This window comes from Schistocerca nitens, chromosome 10, assembly GCF_023898315.1.
Source record: "Schistocerca nitens isolate TAMUIC-IGC-003100 chromosome 10, iqSchNite1.1, whole genome shotgun sequence".
NCBI classification, from domain to species: Eukaryota; Metazoa; Arthropoda; class Insecta; order Orthoptera; family Acrididae; genus Schistocerca; species Schistocerca nitens.
Genome location: NC_064623.1, coordinates 96,057,367 through 96,077,035, shown reverse-complemented (window position 1 = coordinate 96,077,035; position 19,669 = coordinate 96,057,367). Strand labels below are relative to the sequence as shown.

The 19,669-nt window shown below is 37.4% G+C and overlaps 1 protein-coding gene across 1 annotated transcript in view; it reads left to right on the top strand.

The window, feature by feature from the left end:
* The window catches only part of LOC126209911 (nuclear RNA export factor 1-like), a 179,400-nt gene that overhangs the window by 104,725 nt on the left and 55,006 nt on the right, over positions 1–19,669 (top strand). Inside the window, exon 9 of the mRNA XM_049939031.1 lies at positions 10,301–10,337. Within this exon, the coding sequence (XP_049794988.1) occupies positions 10,301–10,337 (37 nt within the window). The remainder of the gene's footprint in view (positions 1–10,300; positions 10,338–19,669) is intronic.

Here is a 19,669-nt window from a genome sequence, read left to right as displayed (position 1 = left end):
ACGTGGCTATTGTAGATGTCTCATTGTTGTCCGTCTCTCCCCTCTGGTTCCCTGTGGATCAGTGGTTCCTCCTGGCACGCCCATCTCCAATCTCCAGTGCTGTTCCGATGGATACTGCTGACCATCCCCCCCCCCCCCCCTCTCCATCTCCACACAACCTACAGTCGACGAGACCATTCCATGGCACCATCTGGGGCATTTCCATCTGTATGCACTGGTTTCTGTGGAGAGGGATCTGATATTGGGCTGTGCTGAATTTGAATGCCCTCTGGAGCAAATGGACCTGAATGGACAGTGGAGGGCGGTGTTGCTGCAGCACTGCACTCGCCTAGTGAGTGCGCCACCACCTCACCGTGTGAATACACTGGCCAGTAGTGTCCCTTGCTACCAGCATAAATACTGCTGCACCTCCACTGCTCATTCAGTCATGTACTTTGTCTGATAGTGTTAGTTACTATCTCCACTATATTACTGATTACTTGTCGATGACTTTGCTTTGATATTGGTTATTCCCTTTGGTCTCAATTTTGAGTGTGGCTCATACTTGACATGTTGACGGTGTTGTGTCGAAAGTTCGTTGCACTTCATTGTTGCATAGGTTGCTATTGACTTGCTCTTGTTGTGTCAGGTCCACCGCTCGGTCAGCCCTGTTGCTCAACTCTGGCCTTGAATCATCATCATCGTTTCTCTCCTGTTTTTCTGACACGTGTACCAGTGCCTGGCATGTGCACCATTATCTGGCTACTTGCAGATATAGCAATACGCGCAAATGAAGCATGCAAGAAGTTGCCTCGAATGTTTGAGGGTTTCTGTCTGAACATATATGACATGTTTACAAGCAGTGCAAAATGGCAAACAAGGCTCAAGGAATTTCAGGAGTTTTGTAATACAGAACCTCAAATACAACTCTCAAACTATAGTCTGATTCACAAATGATGGTGGTTCACATAGGTTGAGGCATGAACTGGAATTGCATTGTTGCTGGTTCCAAATGATAGTTGCAATATACACACATGAGTGCTTTGTGCTTGAAGAAAGTGTGTATCCTGAAAATTATGTCTCTGCTTGCTAGTGTAGGATTTGTCATTTCCACCACCATCAACAATGATGACTCACAATGAATGGAACAAAAAAATCAGTAAATAGCTTGCTGTGATCACATTTAATGCTTGCAATGGCTATGACATTCACAGAAGAGCACTAAGAACACTACTGAACACTCACTGGCTGTTGGAGAATGTGTGGCATAGGTGTACAGAACAACACTAAATCATTCACCATCATTCGTGACTCCAATTATAAGTGGTTGTCTTTATCATAAGGGGTTGATGGTTTTGGAGCCCCTAAATCTTTACTTCCAAGAAAGTGATTTTGAAGAATGTCCACTATCTGTAGAAGCTATAATAACACCAATGAATGATCCACAGATGAAAGTTTACCTTTATTTTCTTAGGTGGATTCTACTAAGATTCTTAGAGCTGAATTAACTTTTTCAAGGTGAACAGATGCCTATTACTGTGCTACAGAATAGGATGTCCTCAACCTATAACATTATTTTGAAGTAGTACATGAATGTAGAGAATGTGAAGCAAATAAATGCCAAGAATATAAATCCTGCAGACCAAAGTCACTTCAAATGACTGGAACAAGTATATGTGGATGAAAAAGTGATGAGTGAGTTTCTGTCTTCAAACTAAGGTTCTAGTAAAAGATGTGGGCAATCACTCTCATGGTTTTTGTATTAAAATATATTCTCAGTTAAAGGAAAGGTTCGATTTTGGTGAAGACTCCACTTTCTCTCTCATATCCTGTCTCCATTGTTCTAAATTCTTCCCCGCCTTTTTCCCTTTTTCCTTTCATTGCCAGTGTGCCTACAATGGTTAAACCCAATGAACACAGTAATGTCCAGAAAATAGATGATCAGTGGAGAAAAATTGTAATAAATACACTCCAAGTTGGAATGCTGTTATTGACAGAAATAATTATTCCAAGGAACTGGAAGTGGAAGTGGAGTTTGCACTGTCAGTGATTTCTTTGCCCCACAGCAGTGCTTGTTGCAAAAATGTTTTTTTCCAAAACATTCCACAGTGCATTTCAAATAGTGGCATTCACACAGGCTTTCAATGGACCATTACATCATGACAGCATTTGTCGAGAGCGTTGTGCATTGCTTCCCAATATCGGTAGGAATCTTTGCACTTTTTAGCAGTCAACAGGCAGCTGGAGCCTATGTGTGTCTTTCTGTGTACCCGTAGTGTGCTGTAGTTATGGTGCAAATGATTTATGTGCAGTAATGCCTGTTGACTCCAAAGGAAGCATGCTTAAATTTATAGATGATCACAGACAAGGAAAAGTCATATTGAATGTTGCTTCTAAATATTATTTGAATAAAAATTTGAGATGATGCCCAGAGCATCAAATATTACATAAGAAGTCTCTGGTTGTATTACTGTAAAAAATAAGATACCATAAGCTTCAAAGTACATTATTTGAATAAAAATTTGAGATATAAAGCCCTGAATACCAAGTATAAGATAAAAAGTCTCCAGTCACATTACTGTAAAAAATAAAATACCATGATTTTCAAAGAAGGAAGACAGATGAATAAGCCAGAAATTATATATATATATATATTTAGATATATATTTAGATATATATTTAGATATATTTTTTCCATGTGGAATGTTTCCCTCTGTTATATATATATATTATATATATATATATATATATATATATATATATATATATATATATATATATATATATATATATATATATAATATATATATATAACAGAGGGAAACATTCCACATGGAAAAAATATATCTAAAAAGAAAGATGATGAGACTTACCAAACAAAAGCGCTGGCAGGTTGATAGACACACAAACAAACACAAATATACACACAAAATTCAAGCTTTCGCAACAAACTGTTGCCTCATCAGGAAAGAGGGAAGGAGAGGGAAAGACAAAAGGATGTGGGTTTTAAGGGAGAGGGTAAGGAGTCATTCCAATCCCGGGAGCGGAAAGACTTACCTTAGGGGGAAAAAAGGACATGTATACACTCGCACACACACACATATCCATCCACACATACAGACACAAGCAGACATATTGGTCTTTAAATATGTCTGCTTGTGTCTGTATGTGTGGATGGATATGTGTGTGTGTGCGAGTGTATACCTGTCCTTTTTTCCCCCTAAGGTAAGTCTTTCCGCTCCCGGGATTGGAATGACTCCTTACCCTCTCCCTTAAAACCCACATCCTTTTGTCTTTCCCTCTCCTTCCCTCTTTCCTGATGAGGCAACAGTTTGTTGCGAAAGCTTGAATTTTGTGTGTATATTTGTGTTTGTTTGTGTGTCTATCGACCTGCCAGCTATATATATATATATATATATATATATATATATATATATATATATATATATATATGTGTGTGTGTGTGTGTGTGTGTGTGTGTGTGTGTGTGTGTTTTCTGCTTTTTCTGATATGACTGAAAGAACACATACAATTTGGACCCAGCAGCCCCTGTGAATTATGACAAAAAAACACTGGCTGTTAGCGAGCATTGATTTAAATAAATGGGGAAAGTTGAAAATTAGTGTCAGAGCAGGATTCGAACCCGGGTCTCCTGCTTACTAGATGGATGTGCTGACCACTGTTCCATCTGCACACAGTGGCTATCACAACTGCACAGGCTACCATAGCGTGTCTCCTATCAAACCCAAATTCTCAACTTATCCACACACTACTAATGTAGTGCCTCTTCATTATTCACAGCATCTCACTGATTCCACTAAGAGTTTGAGTCTGGTGTGCATCCACACTAAAGAGATCATTGGCTGTCCCCACCTGAAGTATATATATGTGGTGTCTACTCTTTCGGACAATGTCATGGTTTCCTCTTGCCTTTCACACCCTATGTTAATTACCAGTGAAGAGTTCTTCCATCTTTAGGAGGCATTTCTCCTTCCAAGGGCTAGAGGGTACTCTAGATCTCTACAGACTTATCTGCCAACAAAAGTGGTCATTGGCTCTTGGTAGAGTGGGGTTCCTCTTCCCGGGTGTCATTCGGTCCCAGTGCTTGTTAGCCATTTGTCATAAATGTTGCGCCCTCTCTACCAAGGGAGAGTCAACATCAGGATTTTCCTTTCACCAACACTAGGACTGAGATGGCATTTTCTAGCCTCTCCAGTTTATCTCTCAGTTACTTAATCATTATTCTACTGTAAATGAAGCAATAAAGCATTGCAACTCTTCACTGTTTTTGCTGGTTAGTATATTAAATGTTTAACTCAATAAGAAACATGTTGTTCTTAATGCCACTGAAAAATTTGTGGGAAAACAAATCTAGCACCACTAATATGAGCAGGTTCAAAATTAACACTGCCTGAAATATGTGGAAATAAAAACTGATACCCTTTCTATCCCTGGAAATATGAGCAAATGCTGTGCAGTCGTTGGTGCACATGTTGAAACTGAATGTCTTCACAGATGCTGCTGTAAATTGCTTCTTCATCAGTGTAACAGATAACAGCTCCAGTTCTGAAATGGATTTCTTGAATTCTGATATGGAGGGAGTTGAGAGATGACCAAGCAAATGATTGTAAGTGCTACAGTACTGACTGTGGCTTCAGTAGCTACATGTACACTGATATCTCAACATTACCCATTTACACTATACACATATCTCACGCAAATAATGTATGCTACACTTGTAACAGATTTTTCTGCTGCTCATTCCCTCATAGCTTTCACTTTCTGCACACTTGTCTGTTGCAAGTCGTATTTCATTGTCATAAATTGTACAAAATGGAATTTGAAGTTGTATGTTTTGTCAGTTGCTCAGTGTTTTCATAAATTATATGTATATAGAATTAACACTAAACATGGAGAACTATGTGTGATCTAAGGTTTTCCCGGCATACAGAAATTTTTAAAATTTGTCGGGTATTCAGCCAGGTAGCGTCATCCAAAAGGCATGATATTTCGGCAAGCCGACTTCTAGCCATCTTCAGGCATTCTTGGTGTCTGATTGATCCCTGATAGATGCCAACTTTGTATAAACTGTGGGATAGGGGTGGAGATTATATAAAGTCGGCATCCATCAGAGATCAATCAGACACCAAGAATGCCTGAAGATGGCAAGAAGTCGGCTTGCCGAAATATCGCGCCTTTTGGACAATGCTACCTGGCTGAATACCCGAGGAATTTTCAAGATGGAGAACTATGTTTACATGGGAGAATGTTTATACTTCTGTGTTAAACTGAAGATGAATAGAGTATAAATACTATAGTTCCTTAAGTTCAGTAACAAAAATGAATGCATTACTCCTTGATATTACTAATGGTGCTTGTGATACTTAGTCCACTTAACCAACAAAAATAAACATAAAGGTTTAATTTCTAAGTTATGATGTTGCCTCACAATAGAAGACGTTAATAACAGCAACCATGCAAAATTTAGTAAGATAATTATATCTATATCTATATACTCAGTAAGCCACCTTACAATCTGTGTTGGAGGGTACCTGCTGTACCAGTGTTATTTGTCCCCTTTTCTCTTCTAATTGCTAAAAGTGTGTGAGAAGAACAACTGTTGATAAGCCTCTATATGAGGCGAAATGTCTCCAGTTTTACTTTTGTGAGATTAGTGTAGAGGAACCAATTTATGGGTTGAAGCTTAGATGAACAAACATTCTAAGAAGTTTCTTTGAACAGTTGCAACCAATTGGTCTTAGTGAATAAGTAAAATAGATGTGTATGATATATAAAATGCTCATGTAATAAGGTATTATTTCACTTGAGTTTTTGTATATTACTGATGCTTGTACAATACATAATCAACTGAACCAAATAAAAATCAAATCAGTTAATTCAATTGGACCAATTAAAAAACAAATCAGGTAGGGGAGAGTGGGGCACTCTGAACCACAGGGCACAATGAATCAGGTAGCGTAATTTCAGTATAAGGTGGTAAATTATTTTTTCCTCTGTGCATATGTTGTCAGTACTGCTCTACCAACTGCCACTTGTTTTCTGCAGGATCTAGTTCCCCCCATAGTGTTGTATTGGTGATATGTTAGTTTCGCGACAGTGAAGTAATTTTTTGGGACATGGATAGATTGAATTTTGTTCAATCCTTTGTCACCAAATTTTAGAGAAAGTAAGTCATTGTAACAATATCAATACCGGTTTTTAATGGTATAGATCTTCAAATATTAACAGTGTTCATACATAACCTCACATGAGCTTTGTTTGAAATATGTACTGTTGGGGCACATTGAACCAAGCTCTCCTGGGGCACAATGAGCCATGGTACATTGTGCCCCAGGAATCTTTTAATTGTCCAATACAAGCACTCTGTACTTTGTTTCCTTAGCATGGGTAAAACATATGTGTAGGTATTTAAGGCTTTTAAATCACAGACGTTCAGCAGTCCTGTTTTATATTATCAGGTTTGAAGAAGGTTTTTTCATACCGCAGGAAGATGGACAGAGGTAAAACTGACCATTACGTTATGCAAGAAGCTGTACAGGATGTTCTTAATAAGGGCATGGCAGTTCAACAAGCAGCCAAATCTCATTTAATGCCTTACCCAACTCTTCATTGATATGTTCAAGACATTAAATGTGGTTCCAGAGAAAGATTGACACCAAACTATGACACTTGTAAGGTATTATCTGTGGAGCAGGAGAAAGAATTAGGTAAAGGATGAAGCTTTTGTTCCAGATAGCAACATACTTTATGTGCTCCCACGAGCTGCTACTGATGACGTGACAAAGAGACAAAAAAATCATATTTCAAATTTGGACTCAGCTTCGAGTCCATTGATGTTCAGTAATTCCAAAATAAGTAACATGATTGTGTGTGGGGCACAATGAACCATTTACCAAATTTTCTTCAAAGACCTGCAGCGAAAAAATAATTAATGACAACGCAATCATATAAGGCCATTTGATACATGATTAAACTGTAACATCTGTAAATCACAACTCTGTAATAAAATTGTTGGATGAGTAACACGGAGAAATATTTTTTATGATTCAATGTGCCCCCCTCTCCCCTAATCACACACCACAGTATATAATGCCTCTCTCGTAGCATCTGTCACTGGAGTCAGACGAGCATCACTGTGACACTTCTGTGCTTACTAAAAGACCCCGTGGCTAAATCTGCTTCTTTTCTTTGGATCTTCTCTGCTTCCCCTGTCAGTCTTATGTGGCAAGAATCCTGGATTGAGGGACAATACTCAGGTATTGGTCATACAAGTGTTTTGTAAGCTACATCCTTCTTGGGTGGGATACACTTCCTGCAAATTCTTCCAGTGAATCTTGGTGAGGCATATGGCTTTCCTATGATTAGTTATATGTGTTTTCTCCTCTTCTAATAGCTCTGTAAACATTCTCCCAGATATTTAATGGATGTGACAGGTTCCAGTGAGTATTCTACAATTGTATAACCCAGTAGTGTTGATCTACCTTGGGGAGAGTAGTAGTGAATTGAAGAGCAAAAATTGGGAACTTAAAAATTATTATTTTGGTTCATTATTGAAAAATCAAGGATGGAATATAACATGTGTGAGGACAGATGTCTTACTGGCTGAGCAGTGGAGGTACTGAGCAGTGGGCAGACATTAACTAACAGCTTATCTATAGAATTTCTCAGTATTTTGAAAGGGTTTTGGGACAGCAAAAACAATTTCCTTGGTATGACTGATTCATTAATATTCTTCTTAGATTAATCTTTGAAGTACCTTGAACAAGTCATTTTACATGGAAGTTTAATTACATGATTGAATACAAATGTATATTTTCAGTGGGTACTAGGTTCGAACTAATTAACATTAAAAGTTTTACAGAGATTTCAGTTTTCTTCGGTGTTGCTTTTTACATCTGTGAATGTCCCACTAGTGATGGTTGAGGCACTTCTTGCCATTCCATGTAGGACTGATAGCTCTGTGGAAACCTGCTGTGACGTAAGGATGTCTGCTGATGACCTTGAGTTGTATCTCAAACAAGCAATTAAATACAACTTAAAAATTATTGAAACTTTCACTAACACAGAATATTGTATATGTAGAAATGGCATCTTCCTGTCATTTAATTGTGATAGAGATTATAATAAAATTGTGTGCCTAACAGGACTCAAACCAGGGACTTTTGCCTTTTGTGTGCAAGGACTCTGCTAACTAAGCTACCCGAGCACAAATCATGACCCCATCCTCACTGGTTTACTTTCACCAATATTTGATCTCAGTTGTGCTTGCATAACTCTGTTGGTAGAGCAATTGACAGTGAAAGGCAGGAATCCCTGGTTCGAAAATCAGTCCCACACACAGTTTTAATCTGCTAGGAAGTTTCATTTCAGCGCACACACTGCTGCAGAGTGAAAAATTCATTCTGGAAATGATCCCTGAGACTGTGAGTGAGCCATGTCTCCACAATATCCTTCCTTTCAGTGGTGATAGTCTCTTCTTGCATGTTATGCAGGAGAACTTCTGTGAAGTTTGGAACATAGGAGATGAGATATTGTCAGAAGTAAAATAGAGACTATGAATTGCGAGTTGTGATCAGGTAGTTCATTTGGTAGATCACTTACCCAAGAAAGGTAGAGGTGCCTGGTTCGATTCTCAGTTCAGCAAACAGTTTTAATCTTCCAGGAAGTTTCAAATCAGCATACATTCTGCTGCAGAATGAAAAATTCATTCTGGAAATTCTATTGTAAAATAGTTGTAGACATGCTTGTACATTTATAAATGGCAGGGTACAGAAAATTTAACATTTATAATGCTTATGGAAAAATTCCCAAATTTAATTTAGTTAAATTCTGTATTCACACATTTTAGGTGACAGTTAGATGAGTGTGTCCTATATAGAGCCACGACGCCTTCCTGAACTACTGATGCATGGGCTATAATGTTTATCAGGTTAGGTGGCTCCACCTCATTCTTTGTATCAGTGGTCAGCAAGTCACACACATCAGAAACCATTTACATGCTCATTTTCACGTTTAATCAATGTAATTGTCTCTAGTGGGAAATAAAAGTTACTGTTATGTGGATGGAAATAAAAGTGTAAAATACTGCTAACAGGTAAACATTAGAACATTTACAATGCTCTGAACAGCTAGAAAGTGATTGGAAGTAAAGCACAGAAATTAAATCCAGGGTAGCAAAGGCAAAAGAGACATTCTGTAAATGGAGGTGAGTTTTCTTTTGCAGTATGGAGTATAGTTTCAGGAGAAGACTGACAAAAGTGTTTTGTATGCAGTGTCCTCCTGTATGGTGCTGAAACAAGGGCAATAAGGAAGAAAGACAGAGGACAGATGGAGACTTTTGAAATTTAGATGTAGCAGAGAACTGAAAAAATAAGTTGTATGAATGGCATGAAAATTAGGCAGTCCCTATAAGAGTAGGAGAGTGGAGAAATTTACTAGGTGTAATAAGAAGATGGAAGAGAAACTGCATAGGACATATATTAAGGAAGGAGCTCTAGAGAATGTTTAGAAAGGAAGAGGAGGCATGTGGCACAGAGATTTCACGTCCTGGACAATGTGATAGGTGGCACTGCATGAAGCAATGGACCAGTAGAAATGGAGATGCAAAGGACCTACTAATATATCTGAAAACTGATGACAGTGACATTTTATTTCATGTCTGTTGCAGGTTTTTTTTTTCTTTTCTTTTTTTTCTTTTCTTTTTTTTCTTTTCTTTTTTTTAAGAGGGAGGGAGAGAGAGAGAGAGAGAGAGAGAGTGTGTGTGTGAGAGAGAGAGAGAGAGAGAGAGAGAGAGAGAGAGAGAGAGAGAGAGACAGAGGGGAGGGGTGGAGGGGGAGAGAGGCAGAGAGAGAGAGATCTTTCCCATTTTTATACAAGTCATCAGTTAGCCACACAAATTTTATGTACAGTTTTAAATACTTTTAGTGTATTATTAGATTTTTAATTAAGAAGTATTTTATGTCATGGCTGTTTCTGTTTTTCTGAGGTACTGACAGTGGAGATTTATATGGGTACTAAGAACCTCAATGTTGAACAGCCTAACACCAAACCCACAACCCACAGCTACTAGATTTAACTGTAACAAGCAATTAGTGTAAGACCAGACCAATAACACTGTAATGAGTGCAGCTGTTGGACCTTTCAAAGATATGTTATTGAAGCTATAGACTAATAGTTTTTTAAGGTTGTTGACAGGTCTAGTGTATTTTCTGAGACAGGTGTATGGAATTTTGTTATATCTAATGTTTCACGTAAAGAAAACAGCTGACAGATGATATTAATACTCCCATTCTCATTCCAGTGTCATCAGAGTGATCTTCCCCCATCTTGCTAAATTGGTAAGTTATGGTATGCATGGTCTTTATAACTTCAGATTACATGTTATTTCTCAGATTATTTCGTTCTTCATATATTAGGTCTCAAATAAGAATTTGTTACCTCACCAATAGTGCATTCATTAGTGACCAGACAAGCCACACTGAAAGTTTCTGAGTATAGAAAATTTCCCACTTATAACATTATTTTACACCTTTAATTTTTGACTGATTACAATACAAAGCATTTTAAAAAAGGAATATCACACACACAGTCAAATCATTTAAGTATCTGGACACAATGTTGCAAAGTGATATGAAATGGAATGAACATGTGAGAGCTGTGGTAGGGAAGGTGAACAGTTGACTTCGGTTTATTGGGAGAATTTTGGGAAAGAGTGGTTCACCTGTAAATGAGAACACAAACAGGACACTGGTGTGACCTATTCTTGAGTACTGCTTGAGTGTTTGGGATCCTCGTATCTTATCTTCATGGTCCTTATGCACAATGTATATTGGGAGCAGTAGAAATCATGTGGCAATCAGCTTCAAATCTGGTTCTCTAAATTTACCAGACAGTGTTTCTTGAAAAGAACATCATCTTCCCTCCAGGGATTCCCATTTGAGGTCCTGAAGCATCTCTGTAACTCTTATGTGTTGTTTGAACTTACTGGTAACAAATCTAGCAGCTCATCTCTGAATAGCGTCTATGTCTTCCTTCAATCTGGTGCTTACAGATCCCAAACACTCAAGCAGTACTCAAGAATAGATCGCACCAGTGTCCTATTTGTGTTCTCATTTACAAGTGAACCACTCTTTCCTAAAATTCTCCCAATAAACCAAAGTCAACTGTTCGCCTTTCCTACCACAGCTCTCACATACTCGTTCCATTTCATATCACTTTGCAACATTGTGCCCAGATATTTAAATGACTTGACTGTGTCAAGCATGACACTAGTAATACTGGATACAAACATTACAGATATGTTCTTCCTACTCATCTCTGTTAATAACATTTTTGCACATTTAGAGCTATCTGCCATCCATCACATTGACTAGAAATTTTGTCTAAGTCATCTTGTATCATCCTACAGTCACTCAACTTCGACACCTTACCGTACGCCACAGCATCATCAGCAAACAGCTGGAGATTGCTGCCCAACCTGTTCGCCAAATCATTTATGTTTATAGAGAACAACAGTGGTCCTACCTCACTTCCCTGGGGCATTCCTGACAATAACCTTGGCTCTGATAAACACCCGCCATCAAGGAGAACATACTGGGTTCTATTACTCAAGAAGTTTTCAAGCCACTCACATATCTGTGAACTTATTTCATATACTCATACCTTCACTAACATCCTGCAGTGGGGCATCATGTCAAATGATTTCCAGAAATCCAGAAATATAGAATCTGCCTCTTACTGTTCACCCATAGTTCACAGTATATCATGTGAGAAAAGGGCAAGCTGAGTTTCACAAGAGTGATGCTTTCTAAAACTGCTCTGATTCATGGACATAAGCTTCTCAGTCTCAAGAAAGTTTAATACATTCGAACTGGGAATATGTTCAAGGATTTTGCAGCCAACCAAATTTACGAATATTGGTTTGTAATTTTGTAGATCCATTCTTTTACCCTTCTTATATACTCGAGTCACCTGCACATTTTTCCAGTCACTTGGGACTTTGTGCTGGGTGAGAGATTCACAAGAAATACAGGCCAGGTAAGGGGCCAATGCTGTAGAGTACGCTTTGTAAAACTGAAGTGGGATTCCATCCAAACCTGGTAATTTATTTGTTTCTAATCTTTCAGTTGTTTCTCTATGCCAGGAATGCTTATTACTATGTTGTCGATACAGGAGTATGTTCCACGACTGTGTTAGTTTTCTGAGCATACTAATTTTCTCAACACCACTGACACTAATACTTATTTGATTCGCCTTTCCAATGGTATGAGGATTGAATTTGGGCAATACTCCTGGGTCTTCCTTTATGAAAAAACATTTGAAAATGGATTTAGGCATTTCAGCTTTTGCTTTTCTACTCTCAGTTTCTGTTCCTGTCTCATTCACTAGGGGCAGAACACTGACTTTGGTGCATCTAACAGCCTTTACATAGAACAAGAATTTCTCTGGGTTCTGTGAAGGAGCAGACAATATTATCCATTGGTGGTCATTGAAGGCACTACACATCACTCTTTTGACAGCCAAGTGTGTTTCATTAAGCATCCTTCTATCTATACCCCTATGCTTTGTTTACACCTATTATGCAGTAATCTTTGTCTCTTTAGAAGTTTCTTTACATTGACTGTATACTATGAAGGTTCCCTCCCATCCTGGACTGTTCTACTGGCTACATATCTATCCAGTGTGTGGCCAACTATTCTTTTAAACTTGAGCCATAGTTCCTCTATATGCTCCTGCCCTGTGCTAAAAGTTTCAAGTTCCACATGTACACATGACACTACTGACTTTTTATCTAGTTTATTGAATGTGTATGTCTTTCTGCTTGGTTTAGTTGTCCATCGTACTTTGGTAATCATTGTTGCCACAAATGCATCATGGTCACTGATACCAATTTCAATGTAGACATCCTCAAAGACGTCAGGTGTGTTTGTTGCCATTAGATCCAATATGTTTCCATCATGAGTGATGTTTCTATCTGTTCTAGGTACTTTTCAGAAAAGACATATAGTACTGTTTCACAGGATGTCTTATCAGAGTTATCAGTAACAAAACTTTAATTTTTCCCATTAATTGTTGGATGATTAAAGTCACCACCAATGATTAAAGTATGTTTGGGAAACTTAACATACAAGTGAACTGAGGTTTTCTCTAAAGTTTTGTGTTACATCAAGAGATGAGTCTGATGGGTGATAGAAAGATCCAGTTATCATTTATGCCATCCCCTGATGCTGTGTCTTGCCCAAACAATTTCATATGCAGTATCTATCTCAGTGGATTTGAGTTTCTAGTCTACTGCAATAAATACACCATCTCCATTTCCCATTTGTCTGTCCTTTCGATATACATTTAAATTGTCCCAAAAAATCTCACTGCTATCAATTTCAGGCTTCAACCAGCTTTCTGTACCTAGTATTGTGTGAACTTCACTGCTTTTCATGAGAATTTTACCTTTAGGATTTTAATATTCTCACCTATGGGAGTCAATTCTTTCAATCTTACACTGATACTGCTGGATTTCCTACAGCTATCAGTATATGGGCTGGATGGAGAGTTGCTTAATCTGAAACAACTCCTGTTTGCACCCCTCATGCAGTCAGCTACGTGAGAAGCAGCTTCTGATGTGTTGTGCACATGTGAGTCATTTAGGGGGACCATAAAGTTCTCAACCCTTCAGTCCCTCCACTCGACTCTGAACCAAAGGGCCACAATCAGTTCTGACGACAATGCTGCAAATTTTGAGCTTCATTGAAACTCCATGTGCAAGGCAGGTCTTCTCAACCTTCTCTGCTAGGTACTGGAATGACACAAGAATGACCTCAGACCCCAGATGACAGGCATCATTCATGCTGACACGTGCCACAATCGGCAGATGGTTGCACCCTGTTTCCTCAACTGCTGCTGGAATAACCTCTTAACATGTTGAATCAGGCCCCCAGGCATACACACTGTGTGCACCTGGTGTCCTTTCCTGCCCCTTGCTGTCATTTTCCTGAGGGGTACTATTATTTGCCATACTTTAGAACTGCCGCTGATTAATAAACCCCTGTCCTTTTGCGTTTGCCTCCTCCTAACACCAAACAAAACAGGCTTCCCCAAAACAAGTGAAGTGAATCCCATGTGTTCAGTTTCAGTTTTAGTGAGGGAGAGCACCTTCTACTGTTGGTTAGAGGGATTGGCACAACACACTGAGTGCTCCCTGGTCCCTGTCCACCCTATACAGGATACCTATATTTAACAGGGACATGCCACTCACAGTCAAGTGGACAAGAAATGATAGATCCTGTGCTTTCTGCAGAGAAGACAAGACCCTCTGGAGAGGGTAGTACTTGAGGTACATCTGGTACTGGTATCAGAGGTACAGGACTCTTGGAAACTCTTAAAATGCACTGATTCATAGCAGCTGCCAATCATTTGACAGTAGTCAGGGCAATTTCCAGCTGCTTACAAATTTCAAGCACTTCATCCCATGTTGGAGAACAGCATTCACAGTGGGCTGCATTTTATGTATTACAAGGCAGTGAAAAAATAACTTTAAATTAAATCAACTGATTATCTTTTAATCTGTTGAGCTAAAAAGTTCTCTAACAGAATTGAAGCAAATACCCAACGCAAGATTTATATTAAGGCATCACAAAAACCTGCGGTAAAAATTACTAGTTTCCTAAAATGTTTTGAGCATAATTGTAGTTGTTTGCAACCTCAAAACAGATTTATTTATGATAGATGCAGATAATAGATAGGGCCACTCCTCTTTAGGAGAAAACAGATGTAACACAATATGTTAGTTAGAATATATGCAAGAGTAACTAAATGACAAATGCCGATTTCCTACAAATTGCTTGTGCATTATGCAAAGGACAATGATAGCTTCTGAAAATTCTCTAAAATGCATGTTTATTTGCGTTGATATATAATGAAATTCAAGGGTGATATATTCTTGGCATAACTGTGAACCACAAACGCTGGTCTACTATGAAATAAATTACTTATCGAAAACACTCGTACTGGTAATTTACTTCAGGTCTGGCTTGTCAACAGTAAAAGCAGTCAAAAATATTGTTTCATTTATACAGTCATCATTTGAATTGAGATTATTTATTAATGCTGTCCTTGAGGATCTCAAAAAGGCATTTGACACTGTCAGTAATTGAAAACTGCTAGTAAAACTCCACTGCTTTGGTTTTAGAGGCTCAGATCTATCTCTTGTCAGAATCCACCTGAGTGACAGAAAAGAAATTGTGCAGTTCAATAATATGTCAAATATCTTGGGTATCAGACCTTTACTCTTCATAATACATATAAATCAGTTGCCCACATTATTAAATCCACTCTCTATGCAAATGACTATTTTTGTTGCAGCAGGTAAGACTTAGGAACATTAAAGTAGGAAAGTAGGTATCATCTCCGAGAAACCAGTAAGTGATACCAAATCAATGACCTGTGTATTATTCAAGAAAAAACTATAAATTTCCTCTTTAGCTTATGTATTAAAGATGATAGCAACAATTGTTCTTTGGCTAAACTTCTTGGGATTCGTGACTTGAAATGAACACAGAAGAGGCATACTGATTGTACCTGTATTAAGTGAGCATGTGTTACATATGTGTTATGTAAGCTAAGGTTTTGTGTTAGTGATAACCTATTGCTCAATGCACACTAAACCTTTTTCCACACCCACTTGACATATGCTGGTTCATTATGGGGGGAATTCCTCTGGAGCAAAAAGGTTGTCATTTGGCAAAAGAAGGCAATCAGATGCATTTGTGGAGTCAGAAGTAATGAGTCTTGTAGACCATATTTTAAAAAAACTAAAAATACCAACTGGTACTTCCCTCTTCTTACTAAGTTGCCTAATACATACAAGAGAAAACCAACACTATCACAAACTGTGACAGTCTGTCCATCAATGTAACAAATGCCTGAAACAGTAGCTAGATTTAAGAAAACTCAAGATAGTTACAAATACATGGCAGTAAAACTACTTAACAGGTTGCCTGTACAGGCACACAATGTGTCAGTGAGTATGTTTGAAAACACCATACAGGAATGGATTGGAGAAAAAAACATTTTATACAACAGAATAGTTCCAAATGTGCTCTATAGATATCTTAAAGTACTAATATATTTTCATTTAGGTTAAACTTATACAGGGTGGTCCATTGATAGTGACCAGGCCAAATATCTCTCAAAATTAACATCAAACAAAAAAAAAAAAAAAAAAAAGAAAAAAAGAAGAATGAATCTGTTTGAGCATGATGAGGGAAAACAGATAGCCTTATGGATGGCCCACTAGATGCCGCTACCATAGGTCAAATTGACAGAAACTGCATTTTTTAAATATTTTTATTACATATTAAAATATTTTTATTACATATTCGTATAGTACGTAAATAAATAGGAATGTTTGATTTGGGACATATTTCGCTTTGTGGTGGATGGCACTGTAATATTCCAACACTTATAATATGCCTCACCCATTTAGATGAACAATGCAGTTTTTTAAATTAAAACATAAAAAGTAGTTATGTTTGGACTTTATTTCTGTTGTTCCAGTGTGATACATTTACTTTTGTGACCTTATCATAAATTATGGGAACGCATACTGTTACTGCGTGAGCAACCGTAATAACCTCATTAATGTAATAAATGCTCAAAATTATGTCCTTCAACTTCAATGCATTTGGCAATACGCATAACAAAATTCTACTCAACAGCGAGTAGATCACCTTCAGTAATTGTCGCACATGCATTGACAGTACACTGACACATGTTTTCGGGCAATGTTGGTGGGTTACAATAACAAATATCTTTCAATTTTCACCAAAGAAAGAAGTCCGGAGATGTAAGGTCTGATGAACATGCAAGCCATGATATGGTGCTTCTATGACCAATCCACCTGTCATTAAATATTCTATTTAATACCGCTTCAATGCTATGTGCTGGACATCCATAATGTTGAAAGTACATCACCATTTTGCCTTAAAGTGAAGCATTTTGTAGGAAAATCGGTAAAACATTAATTAGGAAGTTGGCATACATTGCACAATTTAGATTGCCATAGATAAAATAAGGGTCAATTAGATGTCGTCCCATAATTCCACATCATATATTAACCCACTAGGGTTGCTGAGGTCCCACTTGTTGCAGCCATCATGGATTTTCTGTTGCCCAATAGTGCATATTATGCTGGTTTACATTACTTCTGTTTGTGAATGAGGCTTCGTCACTAAATAGAACTCTTGAAAAAAACCTGTTATGGTCTCATAATTTATTTTGTGCCCAGTGCCAAAAATTTACACGATGTTCAAAATCATCGCCATGCAATTCCTTGTGCATAGAAATACAGTAAGGGTGAAATGAATGAAGATGTAGAATTCTCAAAGCTGACATTTTTGAAATTCCAGATTCCTGCTCAATTTGTCTGCTGTTGATGAGAGAATTAGCCTCAACTGCAGCTAAAACAGTTACTTGGGCATCTTCATTTGTTGCAGTTCTTGGTTGTGTCTTCTTCTTTGGCTGACCACTTCCAGTTTCTTTAAATATATTAACTATCCGACGAAAGGTCCAGACATTTGAATGCTGTCTGTCAGGATAACAATCAACATACATAGCATAAGATTGTTGGGCATTTTGATTACAATAGCCATAAATAAACATATCTACCTTTTCTCCAACTGTTAAACATTCCATTTTAACAAGGTTATGTCTCCTGCATAATTAATATGACTAGACAAACATATTATCATACCTAATTTAAGTAATGAGTTGCACACAGTGCTATTGAGCGCATTGCTACATTTGTGCAAATATTACAGTGCCATCCATCACAAAGTGAAACAAATGTTCCAATTCAAACATTCCTATTTATTTATGTATTATACGAATATGTAATAAAAAAGGGATACCTATTTTTAAAAAATGCAGTTTCTATCAATTTGACATATGGCAGCACCATCTAGTGGGCCATCCATAGTGCCATCTGTTTTCCCCCATCATGCTCGAGCAGACTTGTTCTTCTTATTTTTTTTTTTTTTTCATTTGATGCTAATTTTGTGAGATATTTGCCCTGGTCACTATCAATAGACCACCTTGTATATGTGAATATATTATATACGGTATGAAGGATAATTTTGTATGTGATAGACAATAATGATCTAAAATATCATTTGCATCATGTATATAATTTATGTAACTATATATGTAAGTCTGTATGTACACAAAAGATGACATCAGTTGCACTTTTTAATGCTTAATGATGGACAATAAATAAATTTCAGCTTTAGTTATATATATATATAACATAACACAGAGGTGTCTTAATTTAGTCAAAATTAATTTCATTGCCCTAAGGTGAATACCCAACAACAGCCCAAGATTTCCTTTACATAATCTGAATGATATAAAAACACGAATAACTGTATTTCAATGTCCACAAATAGTCACACACTCATTGTCACCTATTCACTTTTGCAACGTGCACCATCCACTGAATAATCTTCCCTGTCTTACACTCTGGCAGCCTCACTTTGGAACACCATGCATGTTCAAGGCACCTGGAAAGTAGCAGCAGGATCATTGTTATATAATGGGGAAGTCTGGATTCTGCTGCTGGAGACTGTGGTTGTGTGTCTTTGAGTTGTGTTTGCATGAGTGTCTTTGTGTATCTGTGTGTGTGTGTTTGTGTGTGTGTGTGTGTGTGTGTGTGTGTGTGTGTGTGTGTCTGTGTGTGTGTGTGTGTCTGTTGTCTGTTTTTGACAAAGTTCTTGTTGGCCAAAAGCTTATTTTGTAACAGTCTTTTTGTTGTGCTTATCTGTGACTCAGCATCATCACTAAATGGTGAGTAGCAACTTTCCTTTTCATAATATCGAAAGTACTAACAATATACATTTGTGCTGCCTGGTTTCTGGATACACATATGTCATAATAATTTCTTGTTTGAAGAAGATCCTGTAATGTTTAGTTTCAAGGTATTCTTTTAGGCTCTATAGAGATGGAGAGACTGCATAGCCTCTTTATTTTTGAAAATAGGTGTTTGTTTGATGCATTTCATTCCAAATGGTAATTTGTTGTATAAAATGCACCAACAGCTATTGCATCATTTTTGGTCATTTCTAATAAAATTTCAGGAATATGGAAGTGTTATTTGAAGGTTTGTTTGTACAGAATTATAAAGAATGATGTAAAATCCTTGTGAACATGTTAAAACTAATTTCATAATAAATTTAGATACCAATTTATAATACAACACTGCACTTTCTCAACCACTATGTGTATCATTAGTTATTTTTTGAAATTAATAACCAGTTGTACTTTCAGACATTAAGTTTGAGATTGAAACACACAAAAATACGATGGGAAGTCAATAGCTCTTTGTAAATTAACAGCTTTAACTGTAATGAAGCTTGTTAATAATGGAATTTGACCTTGTATTACCAAAAATTTTATAAACAGCTCACACAGCTGTAACTGTGGTGGAATATTGTGTTGGTCAGTATTTGAAAACAGTATAAAAGGTACAGTATTTTGTTGGTCAGCATTTGAGAACATTATTTGATTGGTTCAAAGATGTCTTGTGTAAAACATGGCAGTGGTTTTTGTGTGAGTTGATATGACAATGGAAGACGCTAATTGAGAGTGTATCTGCAGTGGGCTTTGCACAAAAAAAATGTAA